The sequence below is a fragment of the Manis pentadactyla genome, chromosome 10 (genome assembly GCF_030020395.1).
Source record: "Manis pentadactyla isolate mManPen7 chromosome 10, mManPen7.hap1, whole genome shotgun sequence".
NCBI lineage: Eukaryota > Metazoa > Chordata > Mammalia > Pholidota > Manidae > Manis > Manis pentadactyla.
The window spans coordinates 23,272,584-23,290,330 of record NC_080028.1 but is presented as its reverse complement, the minus strand read 5'-3'; the positions used below and the strand labels follow the sequence as shown (position 1 = coordinate 23,290,330).

Here is a 17,747-nt window from a genome sequence, read left to right as displayed (position 1 = left end):
GAGAGGTGGAAATGATGCAACGTGACTTCCTGTCTGCAGTCCTTTTAAGATTACGCACACCCAAATCCCAGTATTCTTAAAAAAAAAAAAAATTAAAAGATTTCTGTATCTTCTATATCCTTTTCTTGGTATATGCATTCTTGTATACACATAATATTGTGCTCTAGATTTTATTGTTTCCTAAATATTTTTCTGCTCAATACTGTGGTTTCAGCATCTAGCCAGTTTCCTGTATGTAAATCTAGTTTGTTAACTCTGCCTGCTGATTTGTGTTCCAGATATCCGTACATCACCAGGGATGGGCACCTGGTTTGCCCTACCGCCTTAGTGGCACAAATAATTCTGCAGTGAATATCCTTGCACATGTCCTTTTATAGACCTATGTGAGAGTTTTCTGGGATTTCTGCCCGGGAATGGGATTGCTGGGTTGTGGGAGATGTGTATACTTAGTTTCACTAACTACTGTCTCTGTTTTAATTAATTTATCTAAAAGTTATTAAGTGCCAGGCATTGTTCTAGGTGTGAGGGACATAGGAGTGGACAACAGACAAAAACCTTGTTCTCCTGTTTACCTAATGTTTTAGGGAGATGATAAACTAAATAGTGTGTCAGATGGTGATGGGTGCTATGGAGAAAACTAAAGCTGAGAAGGGAGTAGGGAGCCAGAGGCTTGGCTGGGGCTGGGCTGCAATTTTAAATAGAATGGTCAGATGATATTTGAGTAAACACCTGAAAGAGGTATCTGGATAGTTGGGGAAGGGGCGTTTCAGCTGGGAGATTAGCAAGTGCAAAGACCCTGTAGTTTTAAAACTTTGTAATTTAAATAGCAAAAAAATAAATTGACCTATAATAAATTTATCAAAATACATTTGACCATTTTAGTTAGATGTTAACACTCTCTTTACTTTAACTTGACCATTATACATACACATCCTTGGTTTCATAGGTTATTTAACCAATCTTGGTTCTTTCACAAAATCTAACTAGGTGCTTGAATATTGGATAACACTTCTCAACCTACCTGAACCTAACTTTCAACCTTCAAATATTCAGATTATTTTTGTGGTGGCTGTCTTTGATAAGAAGAATTTACATGACAAGGTTATCTATCTATGTTGACTAATAATAACTGCATTAGTGGGGGTGAGGGTATTAATAATATGGGTAACTGTTGAACCACTGAGTTGTATATTTGAAACCAATGTAAGATCGTATATCAGCAATACTTCAAAAAAAAAATAGAAAAGGAGTTACAGGACAAGGCAATAAACTCATATTAGGAGTGTGGTTAAAAGTAAAACAAAGCAAACTTCCAGAGATATCTTGAGATTGTATGGGGTCAGTCTGTGTTCCATTTTATACCATTTACTCTCTCTGCCAGGCTTCTGCAGTGGGGATTTTTAAGCCATACCAAGATCCAGAACCATCAAAGGCATCAGTTACAGTCAGAATGTGTTGGGCTGGCAAGGTTAAAGGCGCATTTTTGAAATACAGAGGGCCCTTGTCATTCTTGAGGGCAGTCTCCTGGGGCCTTCTAAATCCCCCAGTTCCCATTGCTAACATGTTTTATATAGGTTCTTGGTGTAAACCTGGATCACACGTTTATGGAGAAGCATGTGTTTCCTAAGCATATCCTTTCTTGGTAACTTTTAAGAAACACAGTCACAAAGTTTCATTCTTAAAGATTAAGAGCAGAGGTCAACAAAGCCAAGCTAAGAATACTCAGCTTGAGCTCCTGTTAACTGAATGGTTTCTTCCCAAGTGGATCTTCTGTGAAATAACTCAGTGTCCTGGGAGCAGTCACACTAAGAAGGCTGAGTCCTTGATGTTAAGGACCTATTTATTTCATTCTCTGTGAAGTTGATGGTGCAATAAGTGTTTAAGATTATATGCAATACTTCTTGTCACTGATTTATATAATCAATGTTTATTATGCTTACAAATGCATATTAATAAAGTGCTGTGTGTTTTGGATCAGATAGTGTTTTCTCAAAAGTCTTTAAAATTTAAACGTGAAAATAGGATTCATGATTGTTGAATTTTGGTGGCTATGAATTTTAGATCAGATATTTTATAGAACATATTTAGACTACTTGTCATTATAATTACGTGCCTTCTAAAAGTGTGTTGCCAACTTTTGGGTGTGTTTGTAGCACAGTAATGTCCTTTGTATATAGAGAGATATATAATGAAGTTGATCCTCTCCCCTCCCCTCAACCCTGTCACCAGCCTTCTATCCTCCTCATTTAGTGAATAGCCTGACAAGGAAATAATACTTGAATAATATTTAATAGAAGTTGGAAATGCTGTTTTTCATGAGTGCTTATAGGGCACAACTTAATAATGGGATAAATATTGGATGAGACTGAAAATAAATATAATGCAAATAATTATGCCTTGTGATTTTTATGAGTGTCCTTGTTGAGTATTGTGCCATGCTGATTTAATATGTATTCTAATATTATTTGTAGATAAATCTTTAGTTTTTCAACCATAAAGAAACCATGGAAACCAATAATGTTTTATATGAATTAATAAAACTAAATATGCCACAAAAATATTATTTGTTCAATGTAATGTATTTAAAAAGTTAAACTGCCTTTACGATAAGACTTAACAGATTCCTGTGTTAACATATTTAAAATACGTTTATATTAGTTCTTTTAATGCTTTGGCTACAAGTTAAAAAGTCTTATAATGATTGTGACTCTCTACTCATCAGATTTTTTATGATAGCACTTGTTTTAGGAACTACAGGCTTAAATTACAGAAATTGGAATGTAAAATTTCCAACATTTGACAGTCACACATGTTAACAATCTTTTTCTCCATTTAGGTACCATATACATTTACACCATTTGCAGAAAACTGATGATCATAGGTCAGTCTTCCAAGGTATGAAATTTACTGACAAAATATCTTCCTCTGTGTTTCATATTTTCTTAAGACTTCTGTTAGCATCGAATGGTAAACAAACAAAATTTAGTGAATATGTATTATATAGTTTTATGGTTTTTAGTTTTACTTTAATGTGATCATATGTAAAAATGCAGACAATAAACTATTAATATAAAAGAAAGAATTCCTAAAATTGGTAGGTGTTCTCCAGTGTCCCTCAGTCTCTCAGATTAGTCATTACTTGCCAACTGGATACTGAACATCCATCTGTAACTATAGCTCTTGGTAGGGTGAGAGCCCATGCTGGCCTGCCCAGAACAGTCCTGATTTATGCCTTTCGTCCTGAAGTTATTATTAACAGTGCTTCCTTTCACTCTTAAATGTGTTCTGGTTTGTATGATAAACTAAGGTTGCCCTGCTTATGTCATGTTATGGAGCTTGGACTTCCTTCTGCTTGAAGTGAAGGGACTTTGCTTCAGGTCCTCATGCTAGTTGGGTGAATGAACACCTAACCTATGTCCCAATTACAAGCTGAGGATAAGGGGACTTTAAATAAAGGTTCTCACTTACTAATACTCATTGCTCAGTTTTAGCTGGAAGAGGTAGCTGACACTTAAGACTTCTCTATAACGTTGTAGTACTTTTGTCTGCAGGAGATCTATTTATTCCCTGTGTTCATTGTAAAATCATTGGAATATAGGCCAGGAAGGGATATATATATACTCCTGTTGAGGCCATGCTTTGAATTGTCGCTGGCATCTGAGACATGACTACTTTATTCTTCTTCATCGCATGTAAAACCTTGTGCTGAATAACTCTGGACAGATACTTTTTTCTCCCATATTTCCTCAAAACATAGCTAAGTACCTTAAAATATGACAATACCAAAAATATAAAAATGGAAGCAAACATATTTGCATGCTCAATGGATAACACTAAGTTTGTGTTCTCTCTGTTTTGTTCCTTAAATATAAAAACTTTAGTGCTTACAGTGACTTGAATGAGCTCTGTGCAAATGTCTTGAGTGTTAATTGAAATGAGGGGAGACTGTCCCATGTAGAAATTCAGCTTGCAGACTATTTCAGCAACTCTACATTCAGTTTCAGATGATTTCCTAAAAAGAGCTTGCATACTTCTGTTGCATTTGCTGTAGCAAGAAATACTGCTTCACAGAGCCATCATAGATTGGTCTGCTATAGTGCTGATCTGTCAAAGCTTTGAAGGGCAGAGATGTCTGTGCCAAATTTAACTGTTTGTGTTTGTAATTGTTAATGCTGAAAGAATTTTAGTTTAATGTGATAGTCATCTCAAAATAATTTTTTATTGATACCTTACTTAAGACATCCTCTCCACCCCTCATAGAACTGGACTTTCTCTGCCAAAATAAGGGCTGAAGGAGAATGGATAGTTCTGTGGTCCATGTCTTATGGGATGGGAGTAGGGGGAGTGAGGGATGCAAGAATTCCGGGGTGGTGGGTGTTTGCACAGTTGGCACTTGAAGATTGGGATGAAATTCTTCCAGTTTGTTCAATATAATAAGTTTCAAGGAAGTTAATAGTTTTCTCCTAGAAATTCTCCTACTTTCAGCTGGTGAATTGATTCCTCCACTGAGGCCATTAGTGAAATGGGTTTATTTAATTGGCACAAGTCCTTGGAAGTCCAGCCATACCTAAGTACAGTCTGAGGGATTCTGTAGCTGTTCGAGTTCAAGTCTATTGTGCTCATAAGACAGAAGGAGAAATAGATGTGGGATCTTTGAGTTTTTCTTGGTGTTACTCCACAGCAATCTAAACTCCTATTCCTGCAAGATCTAGGCAGGGTATGGCTACCATTTGTTACTGTTACTGAATCCCTATTATATATTAGTACTATGTGAAGGGCTTTGCATGCATAATATTCATGATAGCCTTATGAGGTGGGCACTATTATCATCATCATCATTTGTTGAATGAATGCCTGCCATCTATCAATTATGCTTCTAAGCGCTTTCACATATTATCTCATTTAATCCTCACATGACTCTGAGAAGGTGCTGTTACTACCTTCATCTTAGATATGCAGAAGCTGAAGCTCAGGGGTTTAATTTGCTCAGTGACCTACATCTAGCAAGAGGTGTAGGTAAGGCCAGAGTCAATGCTGCACTCACTGTACTGCCTCTGAACTCCATTAGAATAATACATATCTGTTGCTAAATCCTGTCATGATCATCCTATTTTGTTTCATCCACTCAAGTGGAGGAACTGTATGAGACGGTTTAATATGTTTTCAACATGATTCTGATTTCTGAAGACATTCTGAAGACAAGACGGACCGGGGGCCCTTCCCCAGAGGGAAACACTTGCTTTCGTGCCGAGGCAGGTCACCGCATAACCTTAGGGAAAGGTGGGAGGCCAAATTTCTGAAATCTCTTTCCATAAAGACATAGGACAACTTTGTTTTTGTTTAGGGTATAATCTGTTTCTTCTGAGGCACTTAAAATGGTAGTATAGTACTCAGCAAACAATGCAGAATAGGGCAGAAGCTATACATTCTAAGAAAACATTGATTTCAGTTTCATGTTACTACAAAATGAGTTTGGTAAAGTGAGCAATTGTGAAGTTACTCCACATACCATTACATAAACTTCAAATCCAAACTTTGAAATATCTGACAGTGTGTTCTTGAAGAGCTATAAACTGATATAAATGATGCTACAGTGCCATCCTGTGGCTGAGCTGATTGTGTGTTTTTCCTGCTGGGATACCTGAGCCACCCTCTTGCTGGACTCCTCTAATCGTATTTTTCAAAGCCCCCCCTCCCAATCCCGGCGCCAATGAAGAGAATAATCCTACTTAAACACCATCATTTAAAAAAATTAATAGAAATAGTTCTTTTTAGCCTTCAGGGGCAAGACGAATGCTACAAATTAAGATTTGTTTTTGGGAATTGGCTTTTTTTCATCTTTGAACCTGAGAGATGGCTTTTCAGAACCGGAAGTGGAATGGTGGCTTTTCCAAGCTCCCCTTCGTCGAATCTGCCCCGTGTGGTATAAAGAATGCTGCTGCCCTTGGGAGTCTGAGGGCCTGAAGTCCAGCCCCAGCGCTGTTGCTTATAAGCATCCTCTTGGAGTTCAGATTAGGGTACTTTTATGGTTCCTTCTGGCACTAACGTCTGTGACTTAGGGTCTTTTATTCTAAGTCTGAAGTTTAACCCAAATATGATGTGAACATTTGGTAACTAAAACTATTTTTATTTTGAAATGTAATGCCAGGAATCCTGAGGGCTTTTGGAAAGACAAGTAAATTTGAAGTAGGAAAATTTATACCCCTGCCCCCAACTCAAACCACAACAATCCAAATGCAAAAATCCACAATAGGATTTTTGTACAGTGGCTTTGTGAAAACTTGAGTTTTGATGGCTGTTAATTCCTTGTCAGTTCACACTGCTGCAGGGTCGGCAGATATTGACGACAGCAGCTGCAACAGAAACGGCAATAAAGCCACCGCAGGCTGACCTAGGGGGGAGAGAGGGTCCAGAACCAGGCGCTGAGAGATTCGTTACTGGAGTCTAGTCAGCCACTCTAAACAGACATGGGCAACCTGGAAACAGCCAAGAGCACTAACTGTGACAGAGAAGGGAAGTGCTCAGGGATCTGTATCCTGGAGGGATAGGGGGAGCCTATGGGCTACAAAGGTATTTCAGATGCTTGGAAGGCTGTAATTGAGAACTGAGTTTTGGACGGTTTGTGTGTGTGCAGAACGCATACCTAGGAGCAATGCGTATATCAAGGTGGATTTCATTTCAGAGTGAGCAAGCGCTTGTCATGTTTAGAATCACCTTTTGGTGCTACAAGGCATGTTGTTACTGGAGGTGGGAACTGTTGGGTAGGGTAGGTGTAGGGCATCACGTGGTATGGGTGATGTTGGTAGGAATGAAATTAGATTGATCTTCAGCTCTTTGATTCTATGAATACTTGAAATAGTAACATATTTAGCACTATGAACTGAAACTTTTAAATTAAGTTCAGTCAGTCAACAAATATTCATTACATGTCTCCTACTGGGGCTACAGTGGTGACCCAGACAGACACGGTTCCTTTCCTAAGTGAATTTACATTCCCGTGAGATGAGCTTACATTTCAGTGGCTAGCAAAGAATATTACACTTCTACCTTGACTTGCTGTACTTGCAAAAGTCTCTCTTCTTCTGGCATCAAAACTGACTGCACAGTACTGGATTCTGGCCTTTCAGGCTGCTGCTTTCTTTTAGGTGTCCACTGAGCTGCTCGCATGCACATTATGTACACTGTCTTTGAAGGCTCCAGAGGTGGTAATGGGGTCTGAAGGTCATCGATGTTTTATCTATTTTTTTCTATTAAATAATATGTCAATATGGTGGGTTTGCTTTGTACATATGAAGCTCCTGGACATTTTTGATGACTTGACTTTTCCAGGTGGGTCTGTCTATTCTAGACATCTTTTTCCTTCATCATCTCCTCTATTAGTGAAGGTTGAATTTGTTATTAGAAGAGACACTTTATTCTGTTGTCAAAATTTATTATCATTATTGTCTTGAGAATCCAGAATATTTGTTAGCTCTCTGTGATTAGTTCTTCTGACTTTAGGGGTGTTAATTGAATTAATTTAGTAGCACTTAGGAATATGTCTGATATACCTGGCACTGTTCTGGGTGCTGGTGATATAATAACACATAAGGGGCTATTCCTGTCTGCAAAGAGATCACAACCTAGTTTTGGAGTCACACACATGAGCATATTAATGCAATTGGATGTGACATATATATGTATAAAAATAAATGTAAATAATATAAATACACCATAACACAGTTACAGTAGAGCTAGAAATGAGGCACTGGTCATTCTCTCTAGGGACATAAGAAAAGTCTTCCTCAACAACCAGTTCTCTGCCCCCTGCTGCCCCCCACCCCCTCCTCATCCTGTTCCTCCATCTCCTGCTCCCTTTTCTCCTTTTTCTTCATTGTCATTACTAAACCTAACATTTGCTACATGCATATTTACTATGTTCTAAGAATTTAGTGTGTATCAACTCATTTGATCCTCAGGCAGTCCTATGAGATGGTTATTGTTACACCTATTTTACAGATGAAGAACCTGAGGCACATGGAATCTTAAGTAAATTGTCCAAGGTACCCGTGCAAGTAGTGGAGGTCGTGTTTCAGCCCCATCTTATGGGGTGGTGAAGGAGAGAACAGAGCGAGCAGTGACACACATGTCTGGACCAAAGAGATGCTTTGTGGAATGGAAGGCATTTTGGACCAGCTTTAAGTATATGATGTAGTCAGGAGTAATAGGGGAGGGGAGGCAGGGCCTCGGCCATGAAGGCTGTTTGTATGCCCTGTAAAGGGCTTGTACTTTGTTCTACAGGCAATAGGGTGCCACTGAAGGGTTTTAGGCACAACTTACATTCTGAAAAGATAATTCTGGTGGAGGTAAGGCTGTGTAAAGAAGGGGTGTGTGTAAGGGAAGGGGGATGGTGAGACCAAAAATGGAGACAAGTGAGGAAGTATTCTAGTAGTCCAGGGAGACATGTGAGGACCTGCTTGGTAAAAACTGATATTCTCATGGATAGAATGTAAAATATGATATTCTGAGATATTTGGTGGCTCATATTCTTAGTTTCAGCCCACTAATATTTTTTATAATAGTATATAGAGCATAGGCCAATTTCTTATATTCAAATCAAGTGAAAGGCAATATCATCCAATAAACCTTTGAGCTTTTGAAATATTCTTGAAGAAAGGAAGAAGATTGCAAAAGTTAATTGCAGAAATGCATATAGTCAAATAGTGTTTCCCAGTGTAGGGTCTGTGGGAACAATATGTCCAAAAAGGATTATCAGTGGGTTTGTGGGGAAAACATACTCAGCTAGAATGGTACGAGAAGCTCACATGTATTCCTACAGACAGGCCACTAACAGTGGTGACCTTTTCCCTGCCATTTTGTTTCAAATTGTACCTTGGGAATAATTACACAGGTAATAGTTACCATTTATGGAGTGCTTACACCAATGTGCCGAATACCATCCTAGAACAGCACGTACATTGACTCCTTCTCCATAATAGCACTGTTCTGATGTGCTAAAATGTCCATTTTACAGATGAGAAAATTGAGGTTTGGAGAGGAAAAAGACGCATTTACTAGATGATAAAATTGAAACTGAAACCCAGGCCTACTTAATTCCAATCTTGGACTGTTTCTACTAAGTATCACAGGCCCCAGACTCTAAGCTTTTTCCATTTTCCTTACCCTGCTATACCAGTGTATTTTCAGAATAATACAGTGCCTCCAGGCCAGCTAATAACAGTTTTATTGTTGGAATTAGCTCCTAGAGAACTGCTGACACTTGATGGATATTAATAAAAATGAGTTGAATTCGTAGGGCTTCAGGTGCTGAGAAGGAACATATATCCTAAAATGGCTAACTTGAGATTGTGAGTTCTCTAAATTATTCTTTTACTTTTTAAATGCTTGTTTTTCTTAACTCATTATTTATGGTATTTTTGGTGGAAGTAGTCAGCAATGTGTGCTCACGCTTATAATGTGATTATGTCAAGTAAAAGTCATTATCAACTTAAAATGAAAACACGTTCATTTGTGCCCTTTCTTTCTCAGGCCTTAGAGTATCTCCTGTGGGCCAGTATGTGTATGGAATCCTCGGTGCCACTCCTGTCTGTCAGGTACTTGACCTGGCGAGCTACTCTTTACACTGCTGTCTGCCAGTGCTACTATGACTGCCAAGCTGGTGTTCATGGAGAGGTATGCTGCTCGTTAATTCTGAGGACTCCGATATTTTAAAATACAACTTATCCAGCATTTTGTTCTTCAGAAGCCTGGCAAGCAAAACACAAACAAGTAAAACCCAAATAATTGCAATGAAGCTGAGACAGAAATCCCAGGCTTTGCCTGCAGGAATTTGCTTGGCTTCTTTGTACTGTTGACCTCTTGGTTTACTTTCTGCTCTCTCCTTATTTTCTATTCACTTCTCCCTTTTTTGCTCCTGTTCTGTTAAGATTTCTGATATCTTTCTTTCCTGATTGTATTCTTATATGCAAACCCCTCTTCCCTCTTTAGTTTTGTCAACAATTATCCATTTGTTTTGCTTTTCTTCCTTCCAGGCACCATTTGTTTAACACTCTTCTATTTCTTTTTTTTTTTTTCTTGTATATCTTTTGGGCTGAATGCTTGAAATATAGCTTAACTGCTCGGGGCTTCTACTGGCTTATCCAGTACCTCTCTTTCAGTGGAAAAGGTGCCCTCTTTACAATACATGGTACTTGGCTTATCAGTGGAGGGGTCCTGGTGAGAATTAGAAACAGGCACCCCTTCCTTTGGGCCAAGACATTCCTGCACTGGTGTGCACGGCCTGGTGAGTGCAGTGAGGGCTGGATTTCAGCCCTCACTCAACCTCTTTGGCTAGAAGTCTGGTGCAAGCCAGAGCCTGCACAGCTATACGAATTCCTGTTCATATCCTGATCACAACCATAGAAAAATCAGCTGGCCACTTATTGGCTCCTTTACATTTCATTTTTCCTGCCTAAACTTATTCTGAAGGGTTGCATAAGTACTGGCCCATAGTCAGGGGCATAGTCTAGTACAACCCTTGTGGGTTACATTCTTTAAACTACACATCATATATGTATAGTTAATTACAGTGTACTAGTGGTGGCATTATAGCTATTAACTATTAAAATTATCAGGGAATGGAACATTTACATAGTTTTGGACATTTGATTCCTATTGGGATTTTTCCTTATTGGAAAATTTAACCCTTCATATATGCTTCTATTGTGGTCTAGAAGCATCTTCATGAAAATTGTAAGTTATAAACAAAATATTTCAAAGAAATGGTAAAATAAATTACATGAATTGAACTCTTTTTGTTATTAATTCTTAAGAATTATAGTAATGCTGATCTGATTAAATAAGTCTGCCTCTTTCCTTCCTTTTCTTCTTCAGATATTAATAAATACTTCCTATATGCTGGATGCTAGAGATACAAAAATGAACATGTCCCTTTAAGTACCTCACAGTTTAGTAGGCAGTATGAACAGCGTGGTTTGGTAGGAAGGTTAGTATTGGAGAAGAGCATGGAGGAGGGAGTGTGTGTGTGGGTGTGCATGTGTGCATGATACCAGAGAAATGATCATCTATATGAAGCTGATGTTTAACCCAGAATTCAACTTTGCTTACTTTTTTGAATTTCTTGATTCATGAAGTTAGCATAGCTGACAGTTTGTTAACTTAGACCTGTAGAATTTAGCGGTGCTTATAGGAAATGATAGGGTAGCTACCATGTTAGGAGTTAGCATCAGCCAAGAGTTTAATTCACCAATTAATCAAATATCTGGGAGAATAAAACATACTGTCTTGATACATTTCTAATCACTATACTCTTACTTATTAGGAATTAAATTTATTTTTACTGCATATAGGCATTTGCTCGACGTGGTCTAGCCAAAATTGATGAGTTAAGGCAACTGGAATTAATGAGTTCCTCAGAAACACAGGAAGAATCCAGAAGAGATTATAGAGAAGCCACAATAAAGGTATAACAGTTTCATGAAATCAAAGAAGTTACTGCACCCTATAGTTGATTAAGTCCTTAATATTAGTATTTGAGAAGTGTACCGCATGCTACCTTGTGTTACCTCTTCTTTTTGAGACAGATGGCAGTGATGATCTTCAAAAGAGGAGTATTTGAATCTAGACGAAGAAACAAAACTTTCTTTAGACCAAAGATAAGACTTAACCTAAAGGAAGTACAAACTGTAAGTCTGAGAACGACTTCTCTTTATTCAGACGCTGCCTGTGGTGTATTGTGTTATAGCTCTGTATCTCTTCTGCCTGGTCACCAAATATTAAATCCTGCCCCCTATTCTCTGCACCGACGGCAAATAGAAGAATGCCTTCCCAATTTGGACATGGCCTCACTTCATCCTTTTCACAAAGCTTTTGTATCTTTGTACAATCCCCGTTTTGTAACTTTAAAGGGCAAGATGCTGAAGAAGAGCCTGGGAAAGGTTCAAATGCACAGGCCTCGGAGTGGTGCCCCAGAGGCTTTTGTCCCTGACTGGTTGGTGTTAGCTTAGAAGGCTTCCAGGCTGGAAAGAAGGTGGAGGCACCTTGTCTCATCAGCTTCAGGTTTCCCCTTTGGGAGTGTTAGGAACTAGGTTATGCCATAGAAACAAGCAGCCCCCATATGTCAGTGGCTTAAAATAACTATTTATTTCCTACTGGAGTCAGATGTCGTTACAGTGATCAGCGGACTTGGCTCATGGCTGCTGGTCAGGGCCAGGTTGAGGAGCGGCCCTCATTTTGAAAACTGCTGGTTGTTCTGGCAGAGGGGTTATAAGAGAACTCTGGAGGGCCTCACGCAGGCAATGAGGCCCTGCATGGAAATGACAGTGGTCTCTTCTCACATGTCAAAAGCCGGCCAATAGCAGTAAGGCTCTTGGAGGGGGACTGGGGCATAATTATGCCTGTGGGATCCTCTGCCCTTTCTCCCTCCTGCCTTTTCCTTCTCTCACTGCCTTCCCCGTTGCCTTTCTGAATATCAATACCCCGGAAGGTTCCATATTTCTTTGACGCTTTCCCTGAGTGTTCTAGAAGGCCATAAACTCTCTTCCGTGAGCTTCGGTCCCTTCCGTAGGGACCGAAAATGAAAGTGAGGGGGAAAAAGACAAGCAGTTTCTGACAGAGAAGTAGAGTCTCAGAACCTGTGAGGGATTTTAGAAATTATGTGGTTCAGTCCTTCTCTGTTACAGGTGGGGAGAATACAGCCTGGGGTATTTAAATTATAAGCTCACGGTTGCAAAGGCAGCTGCTGGCAGCACTGGGGCCAGAAGCCAGGTCCCTGGTCTAGTGTTTTCTCAATACAATGAATGCTGTTCTCTTAACTCAGTTCTGTTTATAACATTTAGGAGTAGTTCTTTTTCTTTTCTTTTAAATAAATCATAATGTATAAATACAAATATTATTTGGGCATGGTAGCTTTCTCTTGCTATTAGTGTGACTATGGTATGTCGACTATGGAGCCCATAAGTACATTTAATTTCACCTCTTAAATCACCTCCCTTACTGACCAGTGGTGTATAACTGGTGGTGGGGATGTGTGTGTATGATAACGTGCCAAATTGTAAATAAGTCCTTGGATGATCTGTTAAATTGTCTTTATCTGGTATTGGTAAGTAATAATGCAATAGTATTTATAAGAGAGAGGGGACATTTCTTTTTCTCACTAGCATTTTTTTTTTCCTCTAAGCAAACCAAATTTAAGCATCTAAAGCTGTAAGGTTGTCAGTAATTAGCATATTAATAAGACTTGATTTATAATCCTCCTGGTATAAAAAGTAAATGTATTTTCAAAATTTTAGGTAACATTACATTAAAAGCTCATTTATTTCTAGTTTCCTTAAAGACAATAATTATATGGAAAGTTCTGGTGGTCTATCTTTTTAGAAAAAAATCATAATGGTTTAGTGGTTAGTTTTTACAGAGAATAGTCAACCAACCCTTTTTGTAAAGTCATAGTATATTACTTTGACATATTTTGCAGAATGTCCTGCTTAATATGTATGAAATAATTTTGCCATGTGTCTAATTTTAATATGCATTAAATCTATTTTATAAAATATTTATGAGTTTGTAGGTCAGTTATTAACTCACAGTAAATAATTTTGACTTTCAAAGGATTCTTTAAAAGGACTACTAACTCAGACACCTATTGAGGGACTGTTTAGTGATTCATTCAATACATTTTTTTAAAGTACCTGCTATGTGAACAAAATAGAGGTTACATTCTAGTGAAGAAATTGTATAATAAATAAATAAATAAATTATAGCTTGTGGTAAGTATTATGGAGGAAATAATGGTAGAAATGAAATGAGTTACATGTAAAGCTAGTACTTTCCTGGCATGTAGTAAATCCCAGGTAACAGCTTTGTTACTTATTTTACATTCATTCATTTAATAACCATGTAGTGGATGTCCTACCATCGTTTCAAGTGTGGGGGATGTAAAAAAGACTAAGTTGTAGTTCTGTCTTATGAATGGCTTTGGAATAATGAGCAGGATTTGACTAGAAAGGGAGAACAAGGGAAAATATTCTTAGTAAAGGACCAGAGAATGATCATAGCTTGGAAGCAGGAGTAAGCAAAGTTTATTGGGGGACAGTGAGAAACTAAGCATCACTTTTATGTGGATAAAGTGAAGGTTCCTGTGGCCAGGATTCTCACCTGGCGCTGGTTGGCTAGCTCAGTACACACGTGTGGGCAATGTGTCATTATTGACTCTATATAAAGAGCCCTGCCCAGTGCTCTGGGCGACACGGTGGCACGGCTGCAAGGCTGCAGGAGAGCAGAGCAGAGGCTGGAGTGGTGGCAGCGCTGAGGACAGAGACTGAGATGGCTGTGCAGGTAGAGAGGCCCAGAGGCAGAGACTGGCTTGTTGCATGATGACTCTCTCTAAATGGACGGGATTCTAGTGATTGACCTGCCACCGTGGGAATAAAGTTGGGTATAACCCTTTCACCCCAAGAATGTTCTACTGTCACTTCTTTGGTCACATTGAATCCATAGTGAACTTGCCTGGGGCTGAAACCCATTGGCAAGACAGTATATTATGTTGGAGAATTAACGTAATCTATCTCATGGAGTTGATGTCACGGAACAGACTATAGGGGACATGTTTTTTAGCTTCTCATCCATCCTGACATTTTAAAAGATGGTCTAATATATTTTATGCAGTATTTGTACCACAACTTGTCTAATATTTTTATTACTATTTTTTGTAATAAATTTGTTTCTAATTCTTTGCTCTTATAAATATTGAAATAATCAACATCTTCACATATACTGTTTTTTCCTTCTTTTATTTCTTGTGGATAAAATTCAAGATGTAGGATTTGAGTCAAAGCATATAAACACTTTTATTTCTTTTGATATGTATTGCCAGGTTGATTTGCAAAATAGGTACTGAGAGGTAACAACCTTCATGTAGCAATTTCACCACAGGCTATTATCATTTTGATATTACTCTTCATTTTTTTAATAACTCAGTTTTCATCAAATAGCTTGTCATTTTAACTATTTCTTTGGTTTAACTATATCTTACATTTGTGTTTACTCTCTTTATTTCCTAATGCTGTGATTTATCTTTCACAGTTTTTGACCATTTATGTATTAGAGATTTTAACTTTTAAAATATATTTGAATGGGCTCATTGTTTTTATAGATATTAATATTTTGCTTGTCATGCTTAGCAAGACTTTTTAAAAATTGCTCTAAGTCTTTTTACGGGTCTTTTAGATATTTATATTAAAAAAATTTACCTAGTATTCATCTACGGCTTTGTTAAATAGTCTATTCCACTTTTTGCTAATTTTTCTGTGATATTTCTAAAAACAATTTCACTGTAATCTATTTGGGTTTTATCATTTCATTTTTGAGTACTTCTAATTATTAGAAAATTTATTATGCTGTTTAAATATTTTTATGTAATTATTTTTTTTAGGTACAATAAAATGCACAAATCTTAGTGTAAAGCTTATTTTAATCTACAGTAAAAATCTTATAAGAAAACCTTACCTCTGTCTGTAAAGAAAGAGAGGGCAGGACATGATATTCAAGATTTATTGAGGTTTTTAACATATCAGTTGACCTGTGAACTGAAAGCATAGAAGCTAATGAGTGGGGAAGTTGGTGTGTGGCGAAAAATAGTCCAAAGCATCTTTATCCTTGCTTTTGTTTTTCTGTCTTACTGACTTTGCCCCAAGAAGAGGAAAGAAGCAAGGGAATTATGGGGAATATGATAGGTGTTTTCCAACTGGACATGGGTTCTAGAAAAGCCAACCAGAGCTACCTCTCCTAGTAACCAGTAAGCTCAATACAGAGAACAGGTCATTTGTGCAGAGACCAGCCATCTGCAGGAGGTGAAATCACTGGGCTGACCCAAAGCAGAGCGGTTGGGAATTCACACAAGACTCTACAATCTCTAGCTGATTAGTATACAGCTGATTAACTTTTTGACAGAGTTAACTACCACAAGACCAGTTAATTTACACTACAAAATATTGTTGCACATTTGGGCTTAAAGACCTTCTGCATTAGAATTTCCTGCAATGCTTATTAAAAATGCCCCACCCAGATCCACTGAATCTTGAGATTCGGTCTGTAAATCTAAAAAGCACTCCTGAGACATTTTTAGGCAAAGTTTGAATATCAGTTCCTAAAGGCTGTAATTAAGGTACTGCAAAACATATGGAGATTGATGCTGCTTTAATAAAATGGCAGTAATAAACAGTCTTTTTATGCTGCCTTGGAAACACAAAACATATAAAGAATTTACAAAGACTTTGATATAATGGCATTATGACATAAACTTTAATGGAGACTGTGGTGACACCTCAAAAAATGAAAACCATTAAACCAGCCATCTCACTGATAGGCCACCCCTCTCTCTTTTGGCATTCATGAAGCATGCCTTACAATATCAAACTTGATAGAACTTAAAAAAAAGGACAATATATATTTTTTAAAATTCCAGTTGCCATGGCCACGTACTGCCACGGAACGGTTGTTGGAGGAAATGTTCGATAGCACTGCATCCCGGTTTCTGGCTGTCTTGGAAGCTCTTTCTAATTCAAATAGGCGAACACTGCAAACTGGATTTGGTATTACAGATGAAGTAGAAGTTCGTGATGTTGTCTCAGAACTATTTGCAGCAGGAAAAGAACTTTTAATAAGTGAGTTGTTAAAATAATGTCTTATGGTAGAACATGACTAACAAAAATTTTTCCACAGTAGTCCATACATAAGAAACTGACATCCAGTTTTTATTGCTCTTGAATTCAGCAACTTTGCTAAACTTGATAATTCAGATAATATTTTAGTAGATATTCTTTTGGACTTTTTAGTATATGATCACTTCTGGATGATGATAGTTATATTTCTTTGCAGTCCTTACTCTTTTTCTTGCATTTCTTGACTTACTGCACTGGGTAGGATCTCCGATAGAACACGGAAAGGAAGTGGAGATAGCTAATGTCCTTGTCTCATTTATGTTTTCAAATGGAAAGGTTTCAACATTTTACCATTAATGCTGATATTTGCTGAAGGAATTTTTTAGATTGCCCTTTTTCACCCTATAGATGTCTTTCCATTCTTGGTTTGCTAAGAGTTTTGTTTGTTTGTTTTTAATCCTGAATAGCTATTGAATTTTATCAAAAGCCTTTTCTGGATTTGTAGAGTTGGTCAAATAGATTTCTCTTTTATTTCTGTTAATGTGGTCAATTACACTGATTACTGACCTAATTTTAACCACCCTGACTTGACCACCAGTTGACTCTTGAGCTGGACTCAGGCATTCAGAGGCTCCTTACCCCATCCTCTGTCCTTCGAATATATGTCTTGCCTACTGTTTGCATATTACTGGCCATTTCAAGAATGTAGCCTTGAGAGTACAGTGTTGTTGAGACCATCTGGAGTGAATACATCCCAGTTAAGGCTTCTATATAATCTTTTAAGATTCTGGCGGGTGGGTATGGAGATCAATTCATCTTTCAGCCTCCAAAGACAAGCCTTGTATGTAAGTTCCCTTGCTTATTAAAACCTGCTTCCTACCAATCTGGAGTGGTTTGACTCTCTTTTTTGGTCTCTCCTTTTCCTGGGTGTATGGGGACCAGTTGGTAAACCAAGATCTTTTGTCCATTTTTCTTTTGGACTATTTGCTTTTTCTTACTGTTTTGTTGGAATTCTTTATAGATTCTAGGTATACATCCTTTATTGAATACACACATTGCAGATATCTCTTTCCATTTGGTGGCCTGTCTTTT

The 17,747-nt window shown here is 37.9% G+C and overlaps 1 protein-coding gene across 1 annotated transcript in view; it reads left to right on the top strand.

The window, feature by feature from the left end:
- Positions 1 to 17,747, top strand: part of CFAP54 (cilia and flagella associated protein 54) — a 278,386-nt gene that overhangs the window by 16,170 nt on the left and 244,469 nt on the right. Inside the window, exons 5-9 of the mRNA XM_036891466.2 lie at positions 2,837 to 2,895; positions 9,529 to 9,672; positions 11,349 to 11,462; positions 11,583 to 11,684; positions 16,460 to 16,658. Of these exons, the coding sequence (XP_036747361.2) occupies positions 2,837 to 2,895; positions 9,529 to 9,672; positions 11,349 to 11,462; positions 11,583 to 11,684; positions 16,460 to 16,658 (618 nt within the window). The remainder of the gene's footprint in view (positions 1 to 2,836; positions 2,896 to 9,528; positions 9,673 to 11,348; positions 11,463 to 11,582; positions 11,685 to 16,459; positions 16,659 to 17,747) is intronic.